We start from the raw sequence: 20,973 nt of genomic DNA on the forward strand, positions 1-20,973 counted from the left end.
TGTATAAAAACCTCTTAGACCGTTATGCCGGTACGCAGATAGAAGGGCCATGGTTGTCCTAGGGTGGTCCTTAGAGGTAGGACCAGTGGGACTGGGCCTTGGTTGAGCCCATCCGTTTTCAGATAGGTTCTAGCTAAACTACGGTACTGTAATTGAAGACATTTAGGGGAAGGTTGTTATTCCCATTTGTTTGTAATAAGTGTCATCAGATTGGGCTTTAGTTAAACTACAGTACTGGCCTACAGTACTGGCCTACAGTACTGGCCTATTGTCATTGTCTAGTTGTGTCTGACTGTAATATGTCTCCCTCTCTCTAACAGGATGACTATGTCCTGGAGGTAAGACATTTCCAGTGCCCTAAATGGCCGAACCCAGATGCTCCTCTCAGCAGCACCTTCGAGCTCATCAATGTCATCAAAGAGGAGGCCATGACACGAGACGGACCCACCATCATACACGATGAGTAAGTGGGCCTGGTGTGTGTGCGCTTGAGTGCGTGCGTAGGTACTGTGCATTCAGTGTCCAGTTTATTAGGTACACCCATCTAGAACCGGGTCGACCTCCCCCACCCTTGCCTCCAGAACAGCCTAAATTCTTCGGGGCATGGACACATTGCTCAATTGGTATCATGATGTCCCTCTCTGTCCCTGGTAGGTTTGGGGCAGTGTCTGCGGGGACTCTGTGTGCCCTCACCACCCTGTCTCAGCAGCTGGAGAGTGAAGGGGCTGTGGATGTCTATCAGGTGGCTAAGATGATCAACCTCATGAGGCCAGGAGTCTTCACAGACATTGTGAGTTCAACCATGACCCAGCCAGGAGGATTGGTGCTGTTAATAATCAGCAATTGTCAATAACTAACTTCTTGCAACATCTCCATTCAGTCATAGGAACAAATATCACTTCCAGTCTGTGTAACATGGTGGTTGTCATTGCTTGTTCTGACATGACTTCTCAACATGTCACCAATCTTAGACCTAGAAGTAACATTTGAAGTTGCAACATTTGTCAGTATTAACAGTTGTGTTAACCTGTCCCTCTGTCCTCCCCTCTCGTTGTGTCTCTCTGTCTCTCCAGGAGCACTATCAGTACCTGTACAAGGCCATGCTGAGCCTGGTGAGCAGCAGAGATAGCGGGATGTGCCCGCTCTACATGGACACTAATGGAGTGGTTGTCATAATGGACGAATCAGACCCTGCAGAGAGCATGGAGTCGCTGGTCTGACTGACTGGTTACTGGTCTGACTGGTTACTGGTCTGACTGGTTACTGGTCTGACTGGTTACTGGTCTGACTGGTTACTGGTCTGACTGGTCACTGGTCTGACTGGTTCTACTGGTCACTAGTCTGACTGGTTACTGGTCTGACTGGCTACTGGTCTGACTGGCTACTGGTTGTATTGGTATGACTGGTTACTGGTCTGACTGGTTACTGGTCTGACTGGTTATTGGTCTGACTGGAGTCATTAGTCTGAATGACCACACCGTAGCTCACACCACCACCCGAAGGCACTTAATTTGTACAACTCTGAGAAACGGAGAGAACTTTGGAGGACTTTCCCGAGGCCTTTTTTTGCCAGAAATATTGGTTAAATGAATACCGGTAACCTGATTACCTTTTTTACACTGATGATATAATGTTTTTTGATATTTATTTGTTTCTTCATTATTTTTGTCTTAGTTGTTATCCTGCTGAGGGTTTGCACCTGTTTAAGTTGTTTCACGTGTGGAAAAAGAAAGAAGCTCTGTCCAGTTTGCACTATACTTTCAGTGTTACTGCCTAAAACCCTGTTAGATAATACAGTACAGTTAGCTAGACCCTGGCTCCACGCTCCACTACCTGCATTGGAACCCTTTTTGGATTGTGGCAAAGAAAATACTTTCGCCTCAATGAATGAATGAACAATGAAGACCAAGGACGACCCTATAGGTCAACATGATCTTCCAGGCCAATAGATTTCTTAATACAGACCATCCCAGTTCAGTACATTTTATTACAGTACAGCTCACCCAACATGCATTGCATCACTATCATCTGGCCAACACTTCTTATTTTGGAAACCCCACCTTATCCAAGGAACATTTTAATCTGTAGAGATACTATGTTACTTATACATATTATAACTATATTACCCAAATATCCCCATTCATATTTGTAAATTTGACCCATAAGTTAGATTTTTTTTAAGTAGTATTACAACTACTGTGAACATTTATTGCTTTATATTAAGATTTATATTGTTTTGTAATATATATATATGACTATATCCTTTATCAAAGTAAGCAGCTGGTTTTGTATACTGTATATCATTCCCCCTCTCGCCTTGTGTGGATCAAGACCCGTAGTGTCCATTTTGTCCAACCCAGCTCTACATGTGGCTTATCTTGCATCAACTGTTTTACTTAATATAAAGTTTACTTCATAAAATACAGCTTTCATCTTACCAAATTAATGGAGTTCTCGTAGTCTTAACATCATCTCGAGGGGGAGTGTTTTTCTTTCATTATAACCAAAGACGTGGTTGAAAATTGCAACAAGAAAGTTGTTTGACCATAATTGGACTAAAACATTATATTATTACATGGTTGTGCAATGTTACCACAAAGTTCTTAGAATGTGTCTCGGACAACGATCGGTCACATGAAGCGTTCATCCTAATGAAAGTCCATAGTGTAAGTCCATACTTCACCATGTGAAATGATGTTTGAACTGGATTTGAACTAACCACTACACCAAACAACAATAATATCAACTTTACTCATTCATACTGTACCCTGTAGCTATACCCTGTACTTATACATAGATGCTGTAGTTTCCTTTTTCCCCCCCCTCTTCTCTCTCGACGAGAAGCTTCTTAAATGAAGTCACAACTCTCCAACATTTGGAGAAAAGTCCTGACTTATAACATGCTTCTTTGTCACAACGGGAAACAGTTATTGGCAGCAAACAACCATTTGTTTTGCATGTGAAACTTTTAAATGTATCTCGATCATTATTATTAACGTTACGCTTTATACATATTCATTTATAACATGAGTGTAATTTCCTATTTCGAAGGTATGTACATATTTTACTTCAAGGATCAGTCTTCTTGGACGTTATAATCTTTGCTGTGTGATCGTTATAGACCTTTATTTTCATATGAAGCTTTTTTCTTTGTAACATTGTCCTCCTCTCAGTCATTGTATTCGTGGTGAGTATGTAGGAATCATGTCTCCATGGATACAAGTAGACTGCCATCACCTTCCAACACAAGTCCATGACTGCTTCCAAAATGGCATCCTATTATCTATATAGTGCCCTACATTTGATCAAAAGAGGTGCACTATATACAGTAGGGAATAGGATACCATTTGGGATGTTCCCCGTAAATAATTTGTTTTTCTCTCGGGGTCAAGAATATGTTATTCCTCCCCATTTTGAATATCAGACTTTTGCTATAGACTACATCAGACCAGTGTGTGCTATGGATGAAAAAGATCCCGGGAGTCACTGAGTAACGTTTGCCTCCTCAACCCCGTCTAAGCAAGTTCAGCAGTTGTTCTATTTTGTAAACGTGAAGAAATGAAATGGTTTGGTCCATTTATTATATTGTCATTGTATGATAGTGCCATGGTGTTGTATTACCATGGTACTGTCATATGATATAATATTATTATAGTGTAATAGTGTTATTTAATATGTAAATTGTATTGCTATACATTAAATAAAGTATGGGTTTTGATGTACTTCATCCTGGTGTTGTCTATTTGTGTGAGATTTACTGTGGTATGATGCAGGGCTTTCATTGTTCTGCTTTCATGAGCTGTTTCTATAGCTGTTAACCCCTCAAGGGCAGTTCTATTTTCTATGGTCACAATGTTGCCCTCTGCTGGTTGTCAGTAGTTGGTTGACACTTATCCCTAATCTCGCCAGTATGCACTTTGGTGTTCCTCAGTGTGCAGGTTGAAAACATTTCATGTCCCCTTTCCCTGGGTCAAATAGGTCATTTACATATTCTATAAATCACACAAAGAGAACAATTGTGTATTTGTACAGTAATTTTATTTAGAGGCCACACAGCTCTTGCATATTACAACTGTTGGCTTTCATAAGGCAAAAGCAAGAATTAATCCACCAGCTAATTTTCACACAAAACGGAAAGCATTCGGAGAGGGTGGGGACCCACGGGCATGCAGCGATGGTTCAGAATGCAATGTACAGCGGTGTATATACAAAACAACAGTGAGACCCAAAGAAATGCCACACATCTCATTCTAATCAAATACGTAATAAAACTAAAAAGACAGACCAACTTTCATTTTGGTAAATAAAAAAAAACATTTTATTTTCAGCTCTCTTTTCTCTGTAAACGTGCAACTAAATTTAAAATAGATTAGAACCTGTTTCAAGGTCGTTTCAACAATGTAGAAAGAAAAATATAATCTCCAACAAGATATCAAAATGGAGCTTTGAGAATATTGCATTTCTAGAATACCCACTCATTTTAGTTCAAGATGGCTGCTGGACGATGTCTCGTTAGTGATAGGGTGAAAGATTATGAGGGTGAAAGATTATGAGGTCACAGAGCATTGACACAGATGAGGAAACAGACGGTCTAGAACATACTATGGTGCTGAGAGTACAGTAGAGTGAGTAGACGAGAAGTTTATCCTAAACAGCATTGAACTTAAATACAGAAGGTAATTTTCAGTTTGAAGCAGTTGGCATCCACTTAAAGATAGACAATACAAAGAAAAGGGTCTATACACTCATCGTCACGACAATGTACCATTATAATGAATGTAGAATACAACAAAGAAGCGCGATATAGGTTTGCATTGGACAGGGACACACCTAATAATCTCACTCAACATTGTCAAACAAATGGTACTCCATATTGCTTAGGAACACATAGAAATGAATTTAGAAATCAATGAGTCAAAGATATCGGTGCTATCTTCATCATGACACAGCTAAACTGTCATTCATGGTTTATTTTTTCAACATCTTTATTTGTATTATTTTTCCTCAGTATAGTAATTACTATTTTTATTGTTTAATATAGGTCCTTCATGGGCATTTTCAGATCACAAAGAGGACCTAAAGTGGCTGTCTGAGTAACAGAGTTGGTACATGCATTGGTTACCAGGCTAAGTCAAAAGTTGTGAGAGTAGAGGATCGGGGGTCGAGAGTGGAGACGGGGGGGGGGGTCAGACGGGGGGCAAAAGGAGGTGTCGGTGCCAGTTCTGAGGTCGGGCGGCGCTGGGCTCTAGTCATCGTCTTCGTCCTCTTCGTCGCTGTCCTTCATGGAGATGCCCCCCATGCCTCCCTCTTTCATGGAAGCGTTGGCCTCCTCCAGGGTCAGCCTGTTCCTCACCGTGTCATACATCTTACTGTTCAGGGTGGAGTCTAGCACCCCCTGCAGACGGAAGTCACGGTACTTTTTCTACAAGGAGATGGATGATTAAAAGGGCGATTAGCAAGTATAGAGGGATGAAGTCGCTAAAGGCTCGACAAAGAACTTGTGCCACTGAGTTACAGGTAGATTACATGCCATGGTAATCAATGACAGTGAATATAAAGATATGAGGGTCTCGACAATGCACTATTAACCCTTACCATACCATGTTAGCCTTGTTCATACTGGCAGTTTGAAGTGACTATCCCATTTTTTTGTCATATCCAATTCAAATTGGATCTTTTCCCTGCAGTCTGAACAACCAAAAAGCACATGGAATCAGATATATCAAGCCACATTTCATACAAATCTGATTCCTGGTCATGCAACTTGTGTCTGAACAGTCAAATCTGATGAATTTGTTTTTTAGACTTAGGCTTAGGCAATATACCGTTTATACCGTACTGGGTATATTTCGAAATACTGTTGCAGGGGTGTGTCCTACGCCACTGTTTATAAGTTAAGTATAACTATAAGAAATCTAAGATGTGTCAAATAAATTATATCCAGCTGTGGGATCCAGCTGTGCATTTGATTTGCAGACTTGCTAGATAAGTGGTTAGCTGTCAAGATCCAGCTTCTTGGCTACAGCAGAGACATTCAATCCCCTCCTGGACCAAGAACCCTTTTTTGTGCGGTAAAAAAATTGTGCCCCTTGTGTGCACATTCGGTAATACCATAGTACCCACTATGTTACAGAAACAATGTGACGCCATGAAAATCTGAATACCACTCAACCCTACTAACTAGCTTGCTAATTGTTTACAAATAAATCAGTGAATGTGATAGAAAGCTAAACAGTTAGCTAGCATGCTAGTTATTGTTCTGAAAGTTGGATCATCTTACCCTTTGAGGCTTTAAATGTGTTCTTACACTATGACCCACTCCAATTTGCATACCACCCAAACAGATCCACAGATTATGCAATCTCTATTGCACTCCACACTGCCCTTTCCCACCTGGACAAAAGGAACACTTACGTGAGAATGCTATTCATTGACTACAGCTCAGCGTTCAACACCATAGTACCCTCAAAGCTCATCACTAAGCTAAGGATCCTGGGACTAAACCCCTCCCTCTGCAACTGGATCCTGGACTTCCTGACGGGCTGCCCCCAGTTGGTGAGGGTAGGCAGCAACACATCTGCCACGCTGATCCTCAACACTGAGGATCAGCGTGGAGGGGACTGCGTGCTCAGTCCCCTCCTGTACTCCCTGTTCACCTACAACTGCATGGCCAGGCACTACTCCAACACCATCATCAAGTTTGGGGACGACACAACAGTGGTAGGCCTGATCACCAAAAATGACGAGACAGCCTATAGGGAGGAAGTCAGAGACCTGGCCGACTGGTGCCAGAATAACAACCTATCCTTCAACGTAGCCAAGACTAAGGAGATTATTGTGGACTACAGGAAAAGGAGGACCAAGCACGCCCCCATTCTCATCGATGGGGCTGTAGTGGAGCAGGTTGAGAGCTTCAAGTTCCTTGGTGTCCACATCAACAACAAACTAGAATGGTCCAAACACACCAAGACAGTCGTGAAGAGGGCACGACAAAGCCTATTCCCGCTCAGGAAACTAAAAAGATTTGGCATGGGTCCTGAGATCCTCAAAAGGTTCTACAGCTGCAACACCGAGAGCATCCTGACTGGTTGCATCACTGCCTGGTACGGCAACTGCTCGGCCTCTGACTGCAAGGCACTACAGAGGGTAGTGCATACGGCCCAGTACATCACTGGGGCTAAGCTGCCTGCCATCCATGACCTCTAAACCAGGCGGTGTCAGAGGAAGGCCCAAAAAATTGTCAAAGACCCCAGCCACCCCAGTCATAGACTGTTCTTTCTACTACCGCATAGCAAGCGGTACCGGAGTGCCAAGTCTAGGACAAAAAGGCTTCTCAACAGTTTTTACCCCCAAGCCATAAGACTCCTGAACAGGTAATCAAATGGCTACCCGGACTATTTGCATTGTGCCCCCCACCCCAACCCCTCCTTTTACGCTGCTGCTACTCTCTGTTTATCATATATGCATAGTCACTTTAACTATACATTCATGTACATACTACCTCAATTGGGCCGACCAACCAGTGCTCCCGCCCAGTGGCTTGCCGGGCTATCTGCATTGTGTCCCACCCACCACCCGCCAACCCCTCTTTTACGCTACTGCTACTCTCTGTTCATCATATATGCACATTAACTTTAACCATATCTACATGTACATACTACCTCAATCAGCCTGACTAACCGGTGTCTGTATGTAGCCTCGTTACTTTTATAGCCTCTTTTTACTGTTGTTTTATTTCTTTACCTACCTATTGTTCACCTAATACCTTTTTTGCACTATTGGTTAGAGCCTATAAGTAAGCATTTCACTGTAAGATCTACATCTGTTGTATTCAGCGCACGTGACAAAGAAACTTTGATTTGATTTCAAACATTCAAAGCAGCTGGGAGACTTCCATGGCAGGCATTGTTGTCACATTAGCTTGCTACACAACAACTTCTGAGTGACAGAAAGCATGAGCACCACCACGACCAATCAGTCTACACCATTGCACACACACACACACACACACACACACACACACACACACACACACACACACACACACACACACACACACACACACACACACACACACACACACACACACACACACACACACACACACACCTGCCATTACCATGACAACTAGCATAGCAATGACAGCAAATGACTAGTCTGAACACACACAAATCCAATTGTCACTTGTAACTTGCTGTTTGTACAGTCAGTATTCCAAAACTGCTTTGAGCATTAAGGCCTGCAGTGTGAGCACAAGGCTTTTGTTACCTTGACATGTTTTCAACGTACGTTTTCAATCATGTTCCCATTTTGCCATCAAATAAAGCGACAATAGTGTCAAAATAGTTACAGTCGCTGAGTTATAGTGCAGATTATCAACCCCTACCCTGGCAATGAGTTACCTTGACGATCCTGATGAGGATCTTGAGCTGGTAGAGATGGAGCTGCTGGTCCATGCGCTCAGTGAGCCAGGTCCCCAGCAGGTTCATGGTGGCTGTGTACCATTGCTGCAACACACACAAACACAGCGTTCTCCAGCAAAACACACACACACACGTAGACGCAAACACAAACACACACAAACTAGAGCTCTCTGCATATCAAGATGCAGTTTGATGTTCTCTAGTGAACACATACACACGTCTTACAAGCAAAACACACTAACACATAGGGAAGTACTTTCCGACACCTAACTCACACAGACATTTACAGTATTTTCCAGGAAAGACAAGACAGACATTTCGAAAAAAGACACACACACACACACACACACACACACACACACACACACACACACACACACACACACACACACACACACTCTCTCTCTCTCTGCAGTGGAGAAATAAACACACACTGAACATGCATAAAATACTTATTTCAGAAAAAAGCCAATTCATTATTTTAGAATTCCCATTTTTCCAAGCACTGCATGGCACTAAGTAAATCAGAGGGAAACAATGAAATTATTAATAAATTGCCAGGTTATATTAGTAGTGCTAGGTAGACATTAAAACTATAACATCTTCATGTTTTCTGGCACAAACTTTCTGTCTCCAGTACCATCAGGAACAGAAATATCTACTTGGGCCAAGTTGTTCTAAGTAGGTAAATGTCTAAACTGAACAGAATATGGCATACCCATACACCATTTGTACAGTATATTGTAAGGGGATCTGAATTTATCATAAATGCTTTACTTCAAATGATCTAGAGCAGCGCTAAAGCCTTGTGAAGGTTCTTCAATACATATAAGCAACACGACAACATCGTAGAACATTCATTCTACATACTGTAACTTCACAGTCTTGTTTCAACTCGATCATTTGCCGAAATGAAATCAAAATGACAAAGTGAGTAAATGGTTAGGCAGGCAAGGAGCAGACAGTTGTGCTATTTTCTTATACCTTATTAGAAGAATGTTTCATTCATTCAAAGTGTAGGATAAGATTGACCCAGAGGATTCATAGTAGAGATCAAGTTATAAGAGAACAGCACACGAGAGAAGAAGAGTGATAAACCAAGGAAGATAGGAAACTGTCGTCCTCCTTCGAATGTCCAGAAAGAAAAAAAATCAACTTTGAGTCATGTGGAGTGAGTAGGCAGGGCTAGGAATGAAAGGCCTGAAGGGCTGGGTTTGGACTTGGCTTGGTTGTTTCTTTGGTTGGTTTGATTGGTCTAATTGCCCTAGCTCTAATTTGATTGTACCCAGGTTTGTTTTTGTCCTGTAGAGATGACTGGTTGGTCAGGAGGTTTTGGCTTGACGCATGAGGTCAGATTTTAGCGGATGGATGCCTGTCCACTTCACACTGTCGAGTTGAGCCTACAGGATGTGCGTGCAGTGCATGCAGACCTGGAAGGAAGGTGGGTTTGGTGGCTTCGTGGGTGGCTGGGTGAGTGCGTGCGTGCGGTTGGTGGGCTGTATGTGTTGTATAGTAGTATGACTGAGGCATAACTCTTAGAGGTGGAAGGTCATGCTAGAAGATGTACACAGGAAGATTATTTGACTTGAAATCATGCCATTCAACATAATGTGCTAAAACAACGCGACATTAGAGATAAGTGCCACTTTTTGAAGAAAAGAGGAGGCGGCAGGAGTTATGGGGTTAATAAAGAAAGAAAGAAAGTAATTGAGAGAGTGAATAGAAAGAAAGAAAGAGAGAGAGAGAGAGAGACGCAGCAGAGACACCACATGCAAAGAGATGGATTGAATATAATAGTATTAGGAGGGAAAATAATGTTAAATAAAACAAAACGTAATCATCAAAGACACTCCAAAACTAACGGAAATACAACATTTAAAACCAAAACATCCACAGCTCAAAAGACATGGAACAGGCCAAACATGGTAGTGCTGGGTAGGGCCAGGTTAGAAGCAGCTATACAATCACGCATCAGAAACAGTGGGGAGGAGGGGCTGTCCTCTTTAGCAGTGTGGAAACACAAGGAGTGAGACAGGGACAGTCAGTGTTGACCTTAAAGATGGAATTAAACACACTTCACAGTAGTGCAGCACACCTTGCAAACACAAAATACACACCACTCTAGCACATAACAGCACACCTCACAAACACTCATAGCCAACACACACGCAGTGACAGGGCAGGAACAGTAGGCTACTGCACAAAGTATTACCTCTCAAATACACAAATACACAGCCGACACACCTACTAAACCACTCCAGCACATTACCACACGCCTCTCAAACATACAAAGCCAACACACACACACACACACCTGTGCACCACAATACTGTACAGTCTATACATTTCAGGGGTATGAAGCAAACACACGTCACTGTAGTACACCTCACGGAGATGGTGGACACATTATTTCAAATGTACCACATAAGGATTATGTGCTTGTAAGACAGTGCTCTCATATCAATGGCTTTTGCTTAGCAAGACCGCTTCAAAATGTGAACGTGCATTTTAAAATACTATATATTATTTAGTATTACTTAAGATAGAAAGGGAAAGTTGGTTATTACGTATCCTAGTGTTGGAGTTTATTAGATGACCTATGCATCATTTCTTTATCTTTCTTTACCCAGAGAGCACTGCTTTTGATAATCCTGCCCGATGGTGCTTGCTTGGACTCTTTGCTTGTAAACAAAAGTGATCCAACCAATGCACAAAGGTCCAAAAGCACTGTGGCAATGCACACCAGAATACAGTGGGCAGGAGCAGAGGTTCAGAGAACAGAGAAGAAGGGATAGAGGAGAGACGAGGAGAAAAGCCTATAGAGGAAGATTATAAAACACAAGCCTCTTCTGTTCCAGGCTGTGGTAGGCATACACACAGCGCCTGGTCTTAAAATGTGACATATAATATCCCTTTCCTGTCACAATTGTTTTGCCACATTCTGGAAAGCTCCCTCCCTATTGGTCAGGAGGAGACGGCATCTTACTTACATCAAATAACCTTTCTATATACACCTCCTCATTGACCTTATCTCGTAGAATGTCCTGAGAATGGCGGACACAGGTGACATAACCGTCGGCAACGTCCATCCCAGGCTTCTGCAAACACACCAGAAACATAGACATTGTTAATCTGTAATTTATATCAGATTTAGATTAGATTGAGTTTATTAGTCACATGTACAGGGATGCAGATTGTAAACATTTATTGAAAATATATGACAAATATAAATAAAAATAGAGAAAACTTGATTAAATTAAATAAGGATGTAATGTACTTTATACAGACTCACACGGTACAATAGTGTTAAAGACATAGAGGCAGGGTGGGAGGGGCAGTGGGAAGGGGTTATGTGGGAAGAATGTATCAGCTATGCACAGTACAGTTAAATCACCCCAAACACATGATAATGTGTTTTGATCTGAATTAAGTAAACGATAAGTGCTTCCTTTCTGATCACATAGCTTTTTTACTGGTTTGACATTTTACAGAGATCGACTGGGACCGTGGCACACTTACAGGGACGTCCACATACTTTGAGGCCGCTTTCACCTGAAATTACAGGCAGATTGTGACAAGAAAATATGAGAATTCCATCATTTGCAGTCACCAATATACCTAGAATAATTTACGGAAACATAGTACCATCTGGTATGATATTGGAGGCGATACAGTAGAGAAGCCTAGTCTTACCGTGAATGACATGAAAGATGAGAATAGAGTGCCTTCATCGTATCGGGAGATCTTGGCCAACAGACCCTCCAGAATAACCACAAACTGTGAGACACACAAACAACAATAAACAAACAAATGAATAATAACATTCATCCCAGACTACAAATCACCTTGGTCTACTTTTCTAGTGCCACAACGCACTATGAGGCCAACCACAAGACGAGTTAGGTATCATTAGGGAGGACAAGAAGAAAAATGAAGTCTACCTTTGCCACCATGAGTTGGATCATGTCCTTTACACTCTCCTCAATCAGTTCATCTATCTGGGTGTGGTACTGTTTCTGAAAGAGGAATATAACACACAGTTCATCTATTTGGGTGGTACAGTTTGAGTAGGTGATCCCTTCTGGGAATTGAACCCACAAACTTTGCATTGGTAGTGCCAGAGTCTTACCTCCTGGCCCATCTCCATGGCACACAGCTTGGAAGACTGGTCCTTCGCGTCCACCATCACATTGAACATGGTGCATATTGCTGCGGAGATGCGGAAGTCTGTACCCCTGCTGCTCTTTGCCAGCTTGGACTCAAATGCCATCCTAGTGCTGCAATACACGTCAGGGAACATCTCTATGCAATGTATGGTATTTAGTTTGGGGCAGAGGCTCATGTCAAGCCACATGATCGAGACACACACACACCAACACTGGCAGTACACAACACCACACACCAACACTGGCAGTACACAACACCACACACCAGTGTTCATTTTGGCAGCTATTTTAGTTTTAGTCTTAAAATACAGTCACATTTCAGTCATTTCATCCTTAGTTAGTTTTAGTTATAATCAGTCGACTAAAACTCATGACAATTTTAATCTTGTTTTAGTCACAGCTATTTTAGTCATGTAATAGTTTTTTTCTATTAAATAATGAATATTTAGGCTACGTCTGACTTCATCATGTTCACATTTAGATAACCTTTTCCGACTAGGCTTATTATCCCCTTGTATAACTTTGCTGGCTACATTGATATTGTAGCAGATTGTAACCCATGACAGCTATACTGAACCATATAGGGTACAAAGCCTTGGCTTCAGGTTAAACAATTTACAGCTTTGATTTCCTCCCCATCATAACCGTCAAGGGTGGTAAATAACAGTGGTTTTCTTGAAAAGGGTATAATTTGAGCTTTCCTAAAATGCCAAAAATATTAATGTACTACTAATAGTCAACAAATAGCATTTGTTTTTCCCATAGGAAAAAAGCAACCACAACTCGCATTTGCTGACCGTGGAGCAAGATTCGGCAACACAGATGAATACATAACAGCGTGCATGTTATTTATTCAAAGCAAAAATAACCTACATGAAAGTAAGAGAGAGTAAACATTGTTATCCCCCTTTTATGACCTTGTCTCATCACTGCAACTCCCCAACGGGCTCGGGAGAGGTGAAGGTCGAGCCATGTGCCACATGATGCGCTTCTTAACACCCCATCCGCTTAACCCGGAAGCATGTATCAGAGGAAACACCATTCAACTGATGACCGAGTCAGCCTGCAGGAGCCCGGACCACCACAAGGAGTCACTAAAGCGTGATGAGCCAAATAAAGCACCCCAGCCAAAGCACCCCAACTCCCCTAACACAGACAGCGCTGGGCCAATTGTGTGCTACCCTATGGGACTCCCGGTCACAGCCAGTTGTGACACAGCCTGGTATCGAATCCGGGTCTGTAGTGACACCTCAAGCACTGCAATGCCTTAGAACACTGCGCCACTCAGGAGGCCATAAACATTGTTTCTAGTTGAGGTTAGTTATAAGTCAAGTGTCTTGGCTTCGCATCAGTTCAAAAGATTGACAAGTGACTCAAGTGACCGCCTGGGAGCTGTGTGGGTGAAAGCAGGGCAGATCAGCTCAATCAGACCACGCAACTGAAAGATGTCAATTCTTTCAATGAGAGGATTGCATTAAATATTCTGCATGCATGCTTATGAATGGAACGAAACAGATGAAAAGGAGCTTCATGTCAAATAAAAATTCCCATTAGTCTCACTTGGAAGTCTCGTCTCGTCACATTTTCGTTGACTAAAATGAAAAGTAATTTGTAATAGTTATTGTTTTTATTCCAGGGCATCACGTCTCATTATCGTCATAGTTTTAGTCTGGAAAAATAGGTCGTTGACAAGTATTTCTCGTCATAGTTATTGTTGATGAAATTAACACAGACACCGACCCCCACACACACCAATACCGACAAAACACACAGACAATAACACACCCAGACAGACAGTACACATACACACACACACAACACACACACACACCGTTTGACGCAATTCTCAATCATGTCGCTGGACATGAGCTTCATGCGGTTCTCCAGGTGTTTGGCGAACTCCTCCTCGGGCCAGTGTAGGTCCCTGATGAAGGTCTGCAGGGCCTCCAGCTTCCAAAACAGGTCCTCCGACGTCCCAGAGCCATTGCTGCACACCACCGGTACCCAAACACACACAGGTCAGAAACCAAAGGTCACAGAAGATAGAGGGGTCAGGGGGATGTAGAGGAGGATGCTGGTCATCCACATCTCAACACTGGGGTCAAAGGTCCTTTATTCTGACCACACACCGGCCGACTGTTTCAGAGTAATTTCCCTCATATTAACTTCACTTATAAATAACAAATCATCACTTTAGACAGACAGCCAGTGTATGGGAAAAATAAGAGGACAGGGTTGAAAATAACATTTCAATAACCATGCTGTCGCACTTGGTTATTAATAACCTTTTAGGTGTGGAGTGGGTTCATGCAGGATAGTCACTGCAGATATCGCACACACTGACTTGTGTCTGTAATACAACACAGGGGAGTGGAGAGGTGAGGGAGGGCGTGTCTTGAAACATGGCTATCATTGTGTGTTCAAAAGTAGGTTTAATTTATCTCTATTGAACTTGGATTTGTTTGGAGTATACATGATCAATCACAGAAAATAAAACTCCAAAAGAGCAGCCCACTCTCTCACACCCCCCCCCCCCCCCCCCCCATGTCCTCAGGCTGGTGGTACTGGGTGGGTATCCTACAGTACAGTAGCTATTAAACACACCATGCAGTCCTGTCTGAAGGTGCTGCCATCCTAGGTAGTGCTGACTGGGATAGGGGGATGCAGGAAAAGGAGGAGGAGAAGAGGAAAGGAGGACAGGAGAGGGGGCAGATCTCTACTGCGTTGGATGCCAGCTGCACTGAAGTGGTGGTTGCTTCGGAGCATCGAGCAAACAATCCACCCACCCAGATACCACCGGGAAGAATCTCTACCCACTTACCCACCCCAACTGTAGAAATAAAACCACTAGAACAGAAATACCCATTGACTAGAATGGGGATGTCCATTCTTGTGATTCAATTTCTATGATCCCACCCTTTGACCACCTGACCCCGCCCACCCTATCCCACTGGCCACAGACAGTCATGTGAGCCAGGACCAGCGGTATTCACACAGGGTGCTGATGCGATGTTCAACTGTACCTTCCATAAGCAATCACTGGTACAGTCACATTTTCATGAGCACTACGGACTAACCACTGCATTCTTTACAGCTAGTGAAAACTGTAGGAGAGAGGCGGAGAGATACACATTGAACAGAAAATTCCAGATTATCATAATGCCCACTGTTACAATAAATTTCAGTGCAACAAGACCAAAACTTCCAGTGAAACATGGTTTGGATCTGTATCTCTATACCTCACAGCTCAACTGCATGCATGTTGAGAGGAAATGAGAGCTTGTCAAATAGCCACTCATTTCAATAACAAACAAGTCTAAACTTTAAACAAGCCTAAACTACTGTGCGTAACCCTCTTGCAGTGCTCTTGGCATGAACATGACAGGATCGGTAAAGACTGTTCACCCCAGATTTTATTTGAGGAACGGAATGGTATCCGTAATGCGTCTGTAATGTGTGTGGTGCGCACTAGCCTATGTAGTTGACCAAAAAAAGCTATCTTCCCTCACATAATACCTAAGCAAGTCATTGGCAAAGACATTTCGAAATCTAAATCAATATTTTAATTTGGCCTTCTATTGTCGATGACCTGCGACAAGTGGACCTAGGGGACATCTTCATACCAAGGCAACAAGTTGCTGATGCACATAAATCTAAGGTGAACTAGTTGAATACACACTCAGGGTCATAGATAGCAGCCATCCATGACGGGGTGGAAAAACTAGGCATTGTTGGAAGGTTAACTGATAGTCCTGCTACTGGCGGCAGATTTGGTACTTTGGGAATTTGGAGGTTGACATTTGGTATTTGGAGATTCACATTGGGCAGATTACTTGTCAAACTCCTGCAGAAGAGACAGACAAAAAGAACAAAATAAATCCAGAACAGTGGTAATGTGGATGCTGCTGCAGTTCAAAGCCATGTGAAACTGTGCAGTAAAAGTAATCAAATCCAGAACACAAGAGGAGAAGTCACACAAAGAAACGGATCATCTTCAGACATAATACGTAAAAGTAGCACACACAGACAAGAGCAACAGTTAGAGAAGCAGTTGTTTTCTGAAGCACATACAAAAAGAGGACCTACTACATTCAGAATAAGCGGTGGATTGTATGCATATATATATATATATATATATATATATATATATATATAAAAAGAGCAGTAAGGCAAAAGAGCAAAGTTATCCAAAAGACCTATTGTCTATAAATATGTATTTTCCTTTGAGGTTTAGAGCTTTGTAAAGAGCTTCATTTAAAAGAAAGCAACGCAAATGTAAATGGCATGACAAATCAATAAGTATTGGTTATAAAGTGAAAAAGAGCAAATTAGCAACACAAAATACACTGGAGAGCTTCTGTCCCTAGTGACATTTCAAAGCACACACTATGAGCGTTAGTCCACAAAACAAAAGGATGGAAATATTGGAGATTGACTTCAACTAAACTACATGTGACCTAGTCTGGGATGAGGGTCCCGAATGTGGCACAGTATTGCCCGTTGCACTTTTGCAAGTTTACCGCACAATATCCGCTAAAGCTTGAAGCTTCTAATCACAAAACAAATATTTTTTTAATAATACCGTATGAGTCATAGCTACCATCATATTCAGGTTTCATTTGTTTCTGGAGTTCGAAAAACTAATTTCCGAGACCTATGTCTCCTAATAAACGTTTTATGAATGCCTTTTGGGATAGGTTTTCCTTATCAGAAAATAAACTCCTTATCTATTACTCTCCTCAAACTGCTCTGGCTGAGGAGTGTGCTGAGGCAGTCAATAAGGAGTGAACAACATGACTGCTCTCCTAAATATAGTAGTCTTATAGGAGTGTCTCTCTCCTGGCCTCTCCTAGACCAGACAGTTAGTGTGAGGAAGGACGGCCCCTTACTTTACAGGCACCCAGGACTCTCCCTCAAAGCCCCTGGTGATAGACTGAGCGATGGAGGACTCCATCAGGTCCACATATCTAACCACCAGGGGAGCATAGAGGTCCTGCAGGTGTTTGTGGAATTTCCCATTGCACAGGTGATCTAGAAGCAGAAGAAGAGAGAGAATAGAGAGATTATAACTACATATATATTGGTATATAGTTATTATAGCTATAAACACTACAGAGGGGCAGTGATCTATGCAGGAGAGAGAGAGCGAGAATACCATATTGATATTATAGCATAAACTTCTCAGAGGCGCAGGACCAAGCCGTGTGTGTGTGGCACAGTACAGTGTGTGTTTTATTGTTTTACTATACTCGGCCTTGTCTCAGGATGGTAAGTTGGTGGTTTAAGATATCCCTCTATTGGTGTGGGGGCTGTGCTTTGGCAAAGTGGGTGGGGTTATATCCTACCTGTTTGGCCCTGTCCTGGGGGTATCGTCGGACGGGGCCACAGTGTCTCCCGACCTCTCATCTCAGCCTCCAGTATTTATGCTGCAATAGTTTATGTGTCGGGGGGCTAGGGTCAGTCTGTTATATCTGGAGTATTTCTCCTGTCTTATTCGGTGTCCTGTGTGAATTTAAGTATGCTCTCTCTAATTCTTTCTTTCTTTTTTCCTTCCTTCCTTCCTTCCTTCCTTCCTTCCTTCCTTCCTTCCTTCCTTCCTTCCTTCCTTCCTTCCTTCCTTCCTTCCTTCCTTCCTTCCTTCCTTCCTTCCTTCCTTCCTTCTTTCTTTCTTTCTTTCTTTCTTTCTTTCTTTCTTTCTTTCTGATGACCTGAGCCCTGGGACCATGCGTCAGGACTACCTGGCCTGATGACTCCTTGCTGTCCCCAGCCCACCTGGTCGTGCTGCTGCTCCAGTTTCAACAGTTCTGCCTGTGGCTATGGTACCTGTTCACCTGACGTGCTACCTGTCCCAGACCTGCTGTTTTCAACTCTCTAGAGACAGCAGGAGCGGTAGAGATACTCTCAATGATCGGCTATGAAAAGCCAACTGACATTTACTCCTGAGGTGCTGACCTGTTGCACCCTCGACAACCACTGTGATTATTATTATTTGACCCTGCTGGTCATCTATGAACATTTGAACATCTTGCCACCGTGCTTCAAACACCTGCATTGCTTGCTGTTTGGGGTTTTAGGCTGGGTTTACAGCACTTTGTGACATCAGTTGATGTAAGAAGGGCTTTATAAATACATTTGATTGATTGAATCTGGTCTGAATGGAAGAGTGGCTAACACATGGGCGGCAGTGGTAAGAGCGTTGCGCCAGTAACTGAAAGTTTGCTGGATCAAATCACCGAGCTGACAAGGGAAAAATCTGTCATTCTCCCCATGAGCAAGGCAGTTAACCCACTGTTCCCTGAGCTCCCAAAGACCTGGATGTTGATTAAGGCAGTCCCCCGCACCTCTCTGATTCAGAGGGGTTGGTTTAAAGGCAGAAGACACATTTCAGTTGAATGCATTCAGTTGTAGAACTGACTAGGTATCCCCCTTTCCCTATCCTACGTCTATCTATGTTTCCTGGGGAAAAAAAGCTAGAACCAATTTTAGCTATTTAAGGTGGGTAAACATTTTTGAATGGGTGGTTAAGCCCTTTCACATTCCAATTCTAACTTGTTCCTTAATGTTTATTGGTTGGAGAGGGCCATTGGTGTATATAGAAGAGAAACATGAAACATACAGTCAGTTCGGAGGAAGTCGTTGAGCAGCTGGAAGAGAGGGAAGCTGTCCCAGCTCTCAGGAGACTGGATCTCCAGAGCAGCGTCCATGTCCACGGCGTACATGGCCAGGAAGGTCTCAGCGTGCTCCGTCATCAGGTCAGACCACCAGGCAAAGGCCTAGACACACACAGATACCACGGACAGGACAGGGACAGAACCAAGGAGGGGGTGAACGGTGAACACAATCCCCAGTCAGGGTGTGAGGATGTGAGGTAGAGCAGGCAGGACAGAAAGGGAGCAGAGCAGACTCAGGAGGATCACACACGTACTGGAGCTAATCAGAGCTCTAACAAACCCCACGCCAGCATAGCACTGTGGACTGATATATCATGTGTAGGTAGGTGGACCATTAAATGTAGTGATTATACGCAGTTAGCTGTAGTAAAGGATGTCTGTAGCCTTGCAAACCCACGTGTTCTCCAAGAATGAGTAAAACCAATCCACAGCTCTTTCTGGTGAAGACTAAAGGGGTCGGGGCTGATTGAAACCTTAGATAGCCTCCCACCAACGTGAGAACAAGTTTACAATACATTTATACACAAAGCCAGTAATAGCGTAATGACATCACGAAGCTGATCCATTCTGTTCTACTCATTGATCATTGATCAGATATCTCTAGATTGAGGGAGGGTCACAGCCGGGGGGGGGGGGTGCCTTTTCTCATGCAGACTGAGGTGGAAAACTCCCTACATGCTCACCAGGACCAGGAAGGACCTCGGGTTTCCACCATTCACATCGTTGCCATACCAACAGAACACTCCTCATTAGATGTGAATGTGACACAGGTCATGTCCATGCACTGCTCTCAGCCATATAATAGGAAGTAGGCACACTGACCGCAGACTGCAGCACATAGCTTCTCTACTAGCTACAGGGTTTCCAGAGGGACAATTTCTGGACAAACCAGTGATCTTGATATGGTTTTCCCAGATATTTTGGGACTACAAGTTAGGGTAAACAATGGTACTTAGTAGGCCAGAAAGAGGTATTTTTCCATGTCTATTTCCATTGACCTTTCTGCTTCTATCGATTTTGCTGCTGTGCTTGCAGTCTGGGCTTGGGTTATCTGCTCATCGTTGGAAAAACTTGACGGGACGAATAATCATTCCTGTTATGCTGCATGCTTTTATTCCATATTGAATCGATACCCCTGGAAAAACATCTGCCATAGAGGGACTGTAGCTAGCACAGCGCAGGGGGACGGCACTGCAGTCAAGTCCTCACTTACCTGTCTGACCACTTACATGCCCACCCCCTGCCCGACTATTTACAATGCTACAAATTATTGGTGCTACAGTACAGGCAGAAGACCAAGCTGTGCTCCATCATCATAATCACTAACATCATCACTATCATCATCATACACAGGGCAGGGGAGAGTGTGGACTCAGGGAGAGGAGTGGGTGGGGATGGGGGGGGGGGTGGACAGGTAAACTGGGTGTTCCATCCTATGTTGGGGGAAGGGAACACAGGCAAGGCCCAGGCCTCGACAGCATGCCCAAGCTCAGTGCTCCGTATCAGCCAGAGAAGTTACAGGCTCCAGTGCTGCCGCAGGCACCATCATTCACAACAGTCCCAATAAAACAAGCCCAAAAGAGCAGTCCTGGACTGTACCAACACGTCAAAGAAATGGGGGCAGGGCATCTACTGGACATGCACAAACCACTAGAGGGTTAGAGGGGGGAGGGGGGTTCTCATTCAACCTCACCACATACCTCTTTGCCCTGC

At 43.2% G+C, this 20,973-nt stretch overlaps 2 protein-coding genes across 16 annotated transcripts in view; one reads left to right on the forward strand and one right to left on the reverse strand.

The window, feature by feature from the left end:
- Positions 1-1,283, forward strand: part of ca16b (carbonic anhydrase XVI b) — a 298,762-nt gene extending 297,479 nt beyond the window's left edge. For both annotated transcript variants that reach the window (XM_029775887.1, XM_029775888.1), the window contains exons 26-28: positions 321-463; positions 655-790; positions 1,074-1,283. In XM_029775887.1, the coding sequence (XP_029631747.1) occupies positions 321-463; positions 655-790; positions 1,074-1,220 (426 nt within the window). In that variant the 3' untranslated portion in view covers positions 1,221-1,283. The remainder of the gene's footprint in view (positions 1-320; positions 464-654; positions 791-1,073) is intronic.
- A 2,736-nt stretch (positions 1,284-4,019) lies between these two features.
- Positions 4,020-20,973, reverse strand: part of LOC115208107 (calcium-dependent secretion activator 1) — a 161,509-nt gene continuing 144,555 nt past the window's right edge. For 5 of the 14 annotated variants that reach the window (XM_029775890.1, XM_029775898.1, XM_029775892.1 and 2 more), the window contains 12 exons: positions 20,961-20,969; positions 19,206-19,362; positions 17,479-17,620; positions 16,269-16,433; positions 14,421-14,576; positions 12,553-12,700; positions 12,365-12,439; positions 12,117-12,200; positions 11,943-11,975; positions 11,414-11,521; positions 8,403-8,507; positions 4,020-5,422 (listed from right to left, as the gene is read on the reverse strand). In XM_029775890.1, the coding sequence (XP_029631750.1) occupies positions 5,246-5,422; positions 8,403-8,507; positions 11,414-11,521; positions 11,943-11,975; positions 12,117-12,200; positions 12,365-12,439; positions 12,553-12,700; positions 14,421-14,576; positions 16,269-16,433; positions 17,479-17,620; positions 19,206-19,362; positions 20,961-20,969 (1,359 nt within the window). In that variant the 3' untranslated portion in view covers positions 4,020-5,245. The remainder of the gene's footprint in view (positions 5,423-8,402; positions 8,508-11,413; positions 11,522-11,942; positions 11,976-12,116; positions 12,201-12,364; positions 12,440-12,552; positions 12,701-14,420; positions 14,577-16,268; positions 16,434-17,478; positions 17,621-19,205; positions 19,363-20,960; positions 20,970-20,973) is intronic. The other 9 variants (XM_029775895.1, XM_029775897.1, XM_029775894.1 and 6 more) reach the window with 3 other exon arrangements.

This window comes from Salmo trutta, chromosome 14, assembly GCF_901001165.1.
Source record: "Salmo trutta chromosome 14, fSalTru1.1, whole genome shotgun sequence".
Classification (NCBI taxonomy): domain Eukaryota; kingdom Metazoa; phylum Chordata; class Actinopteri; order Salmoniformes; family Salmonidae; genus Salmo; species Salmo trutta.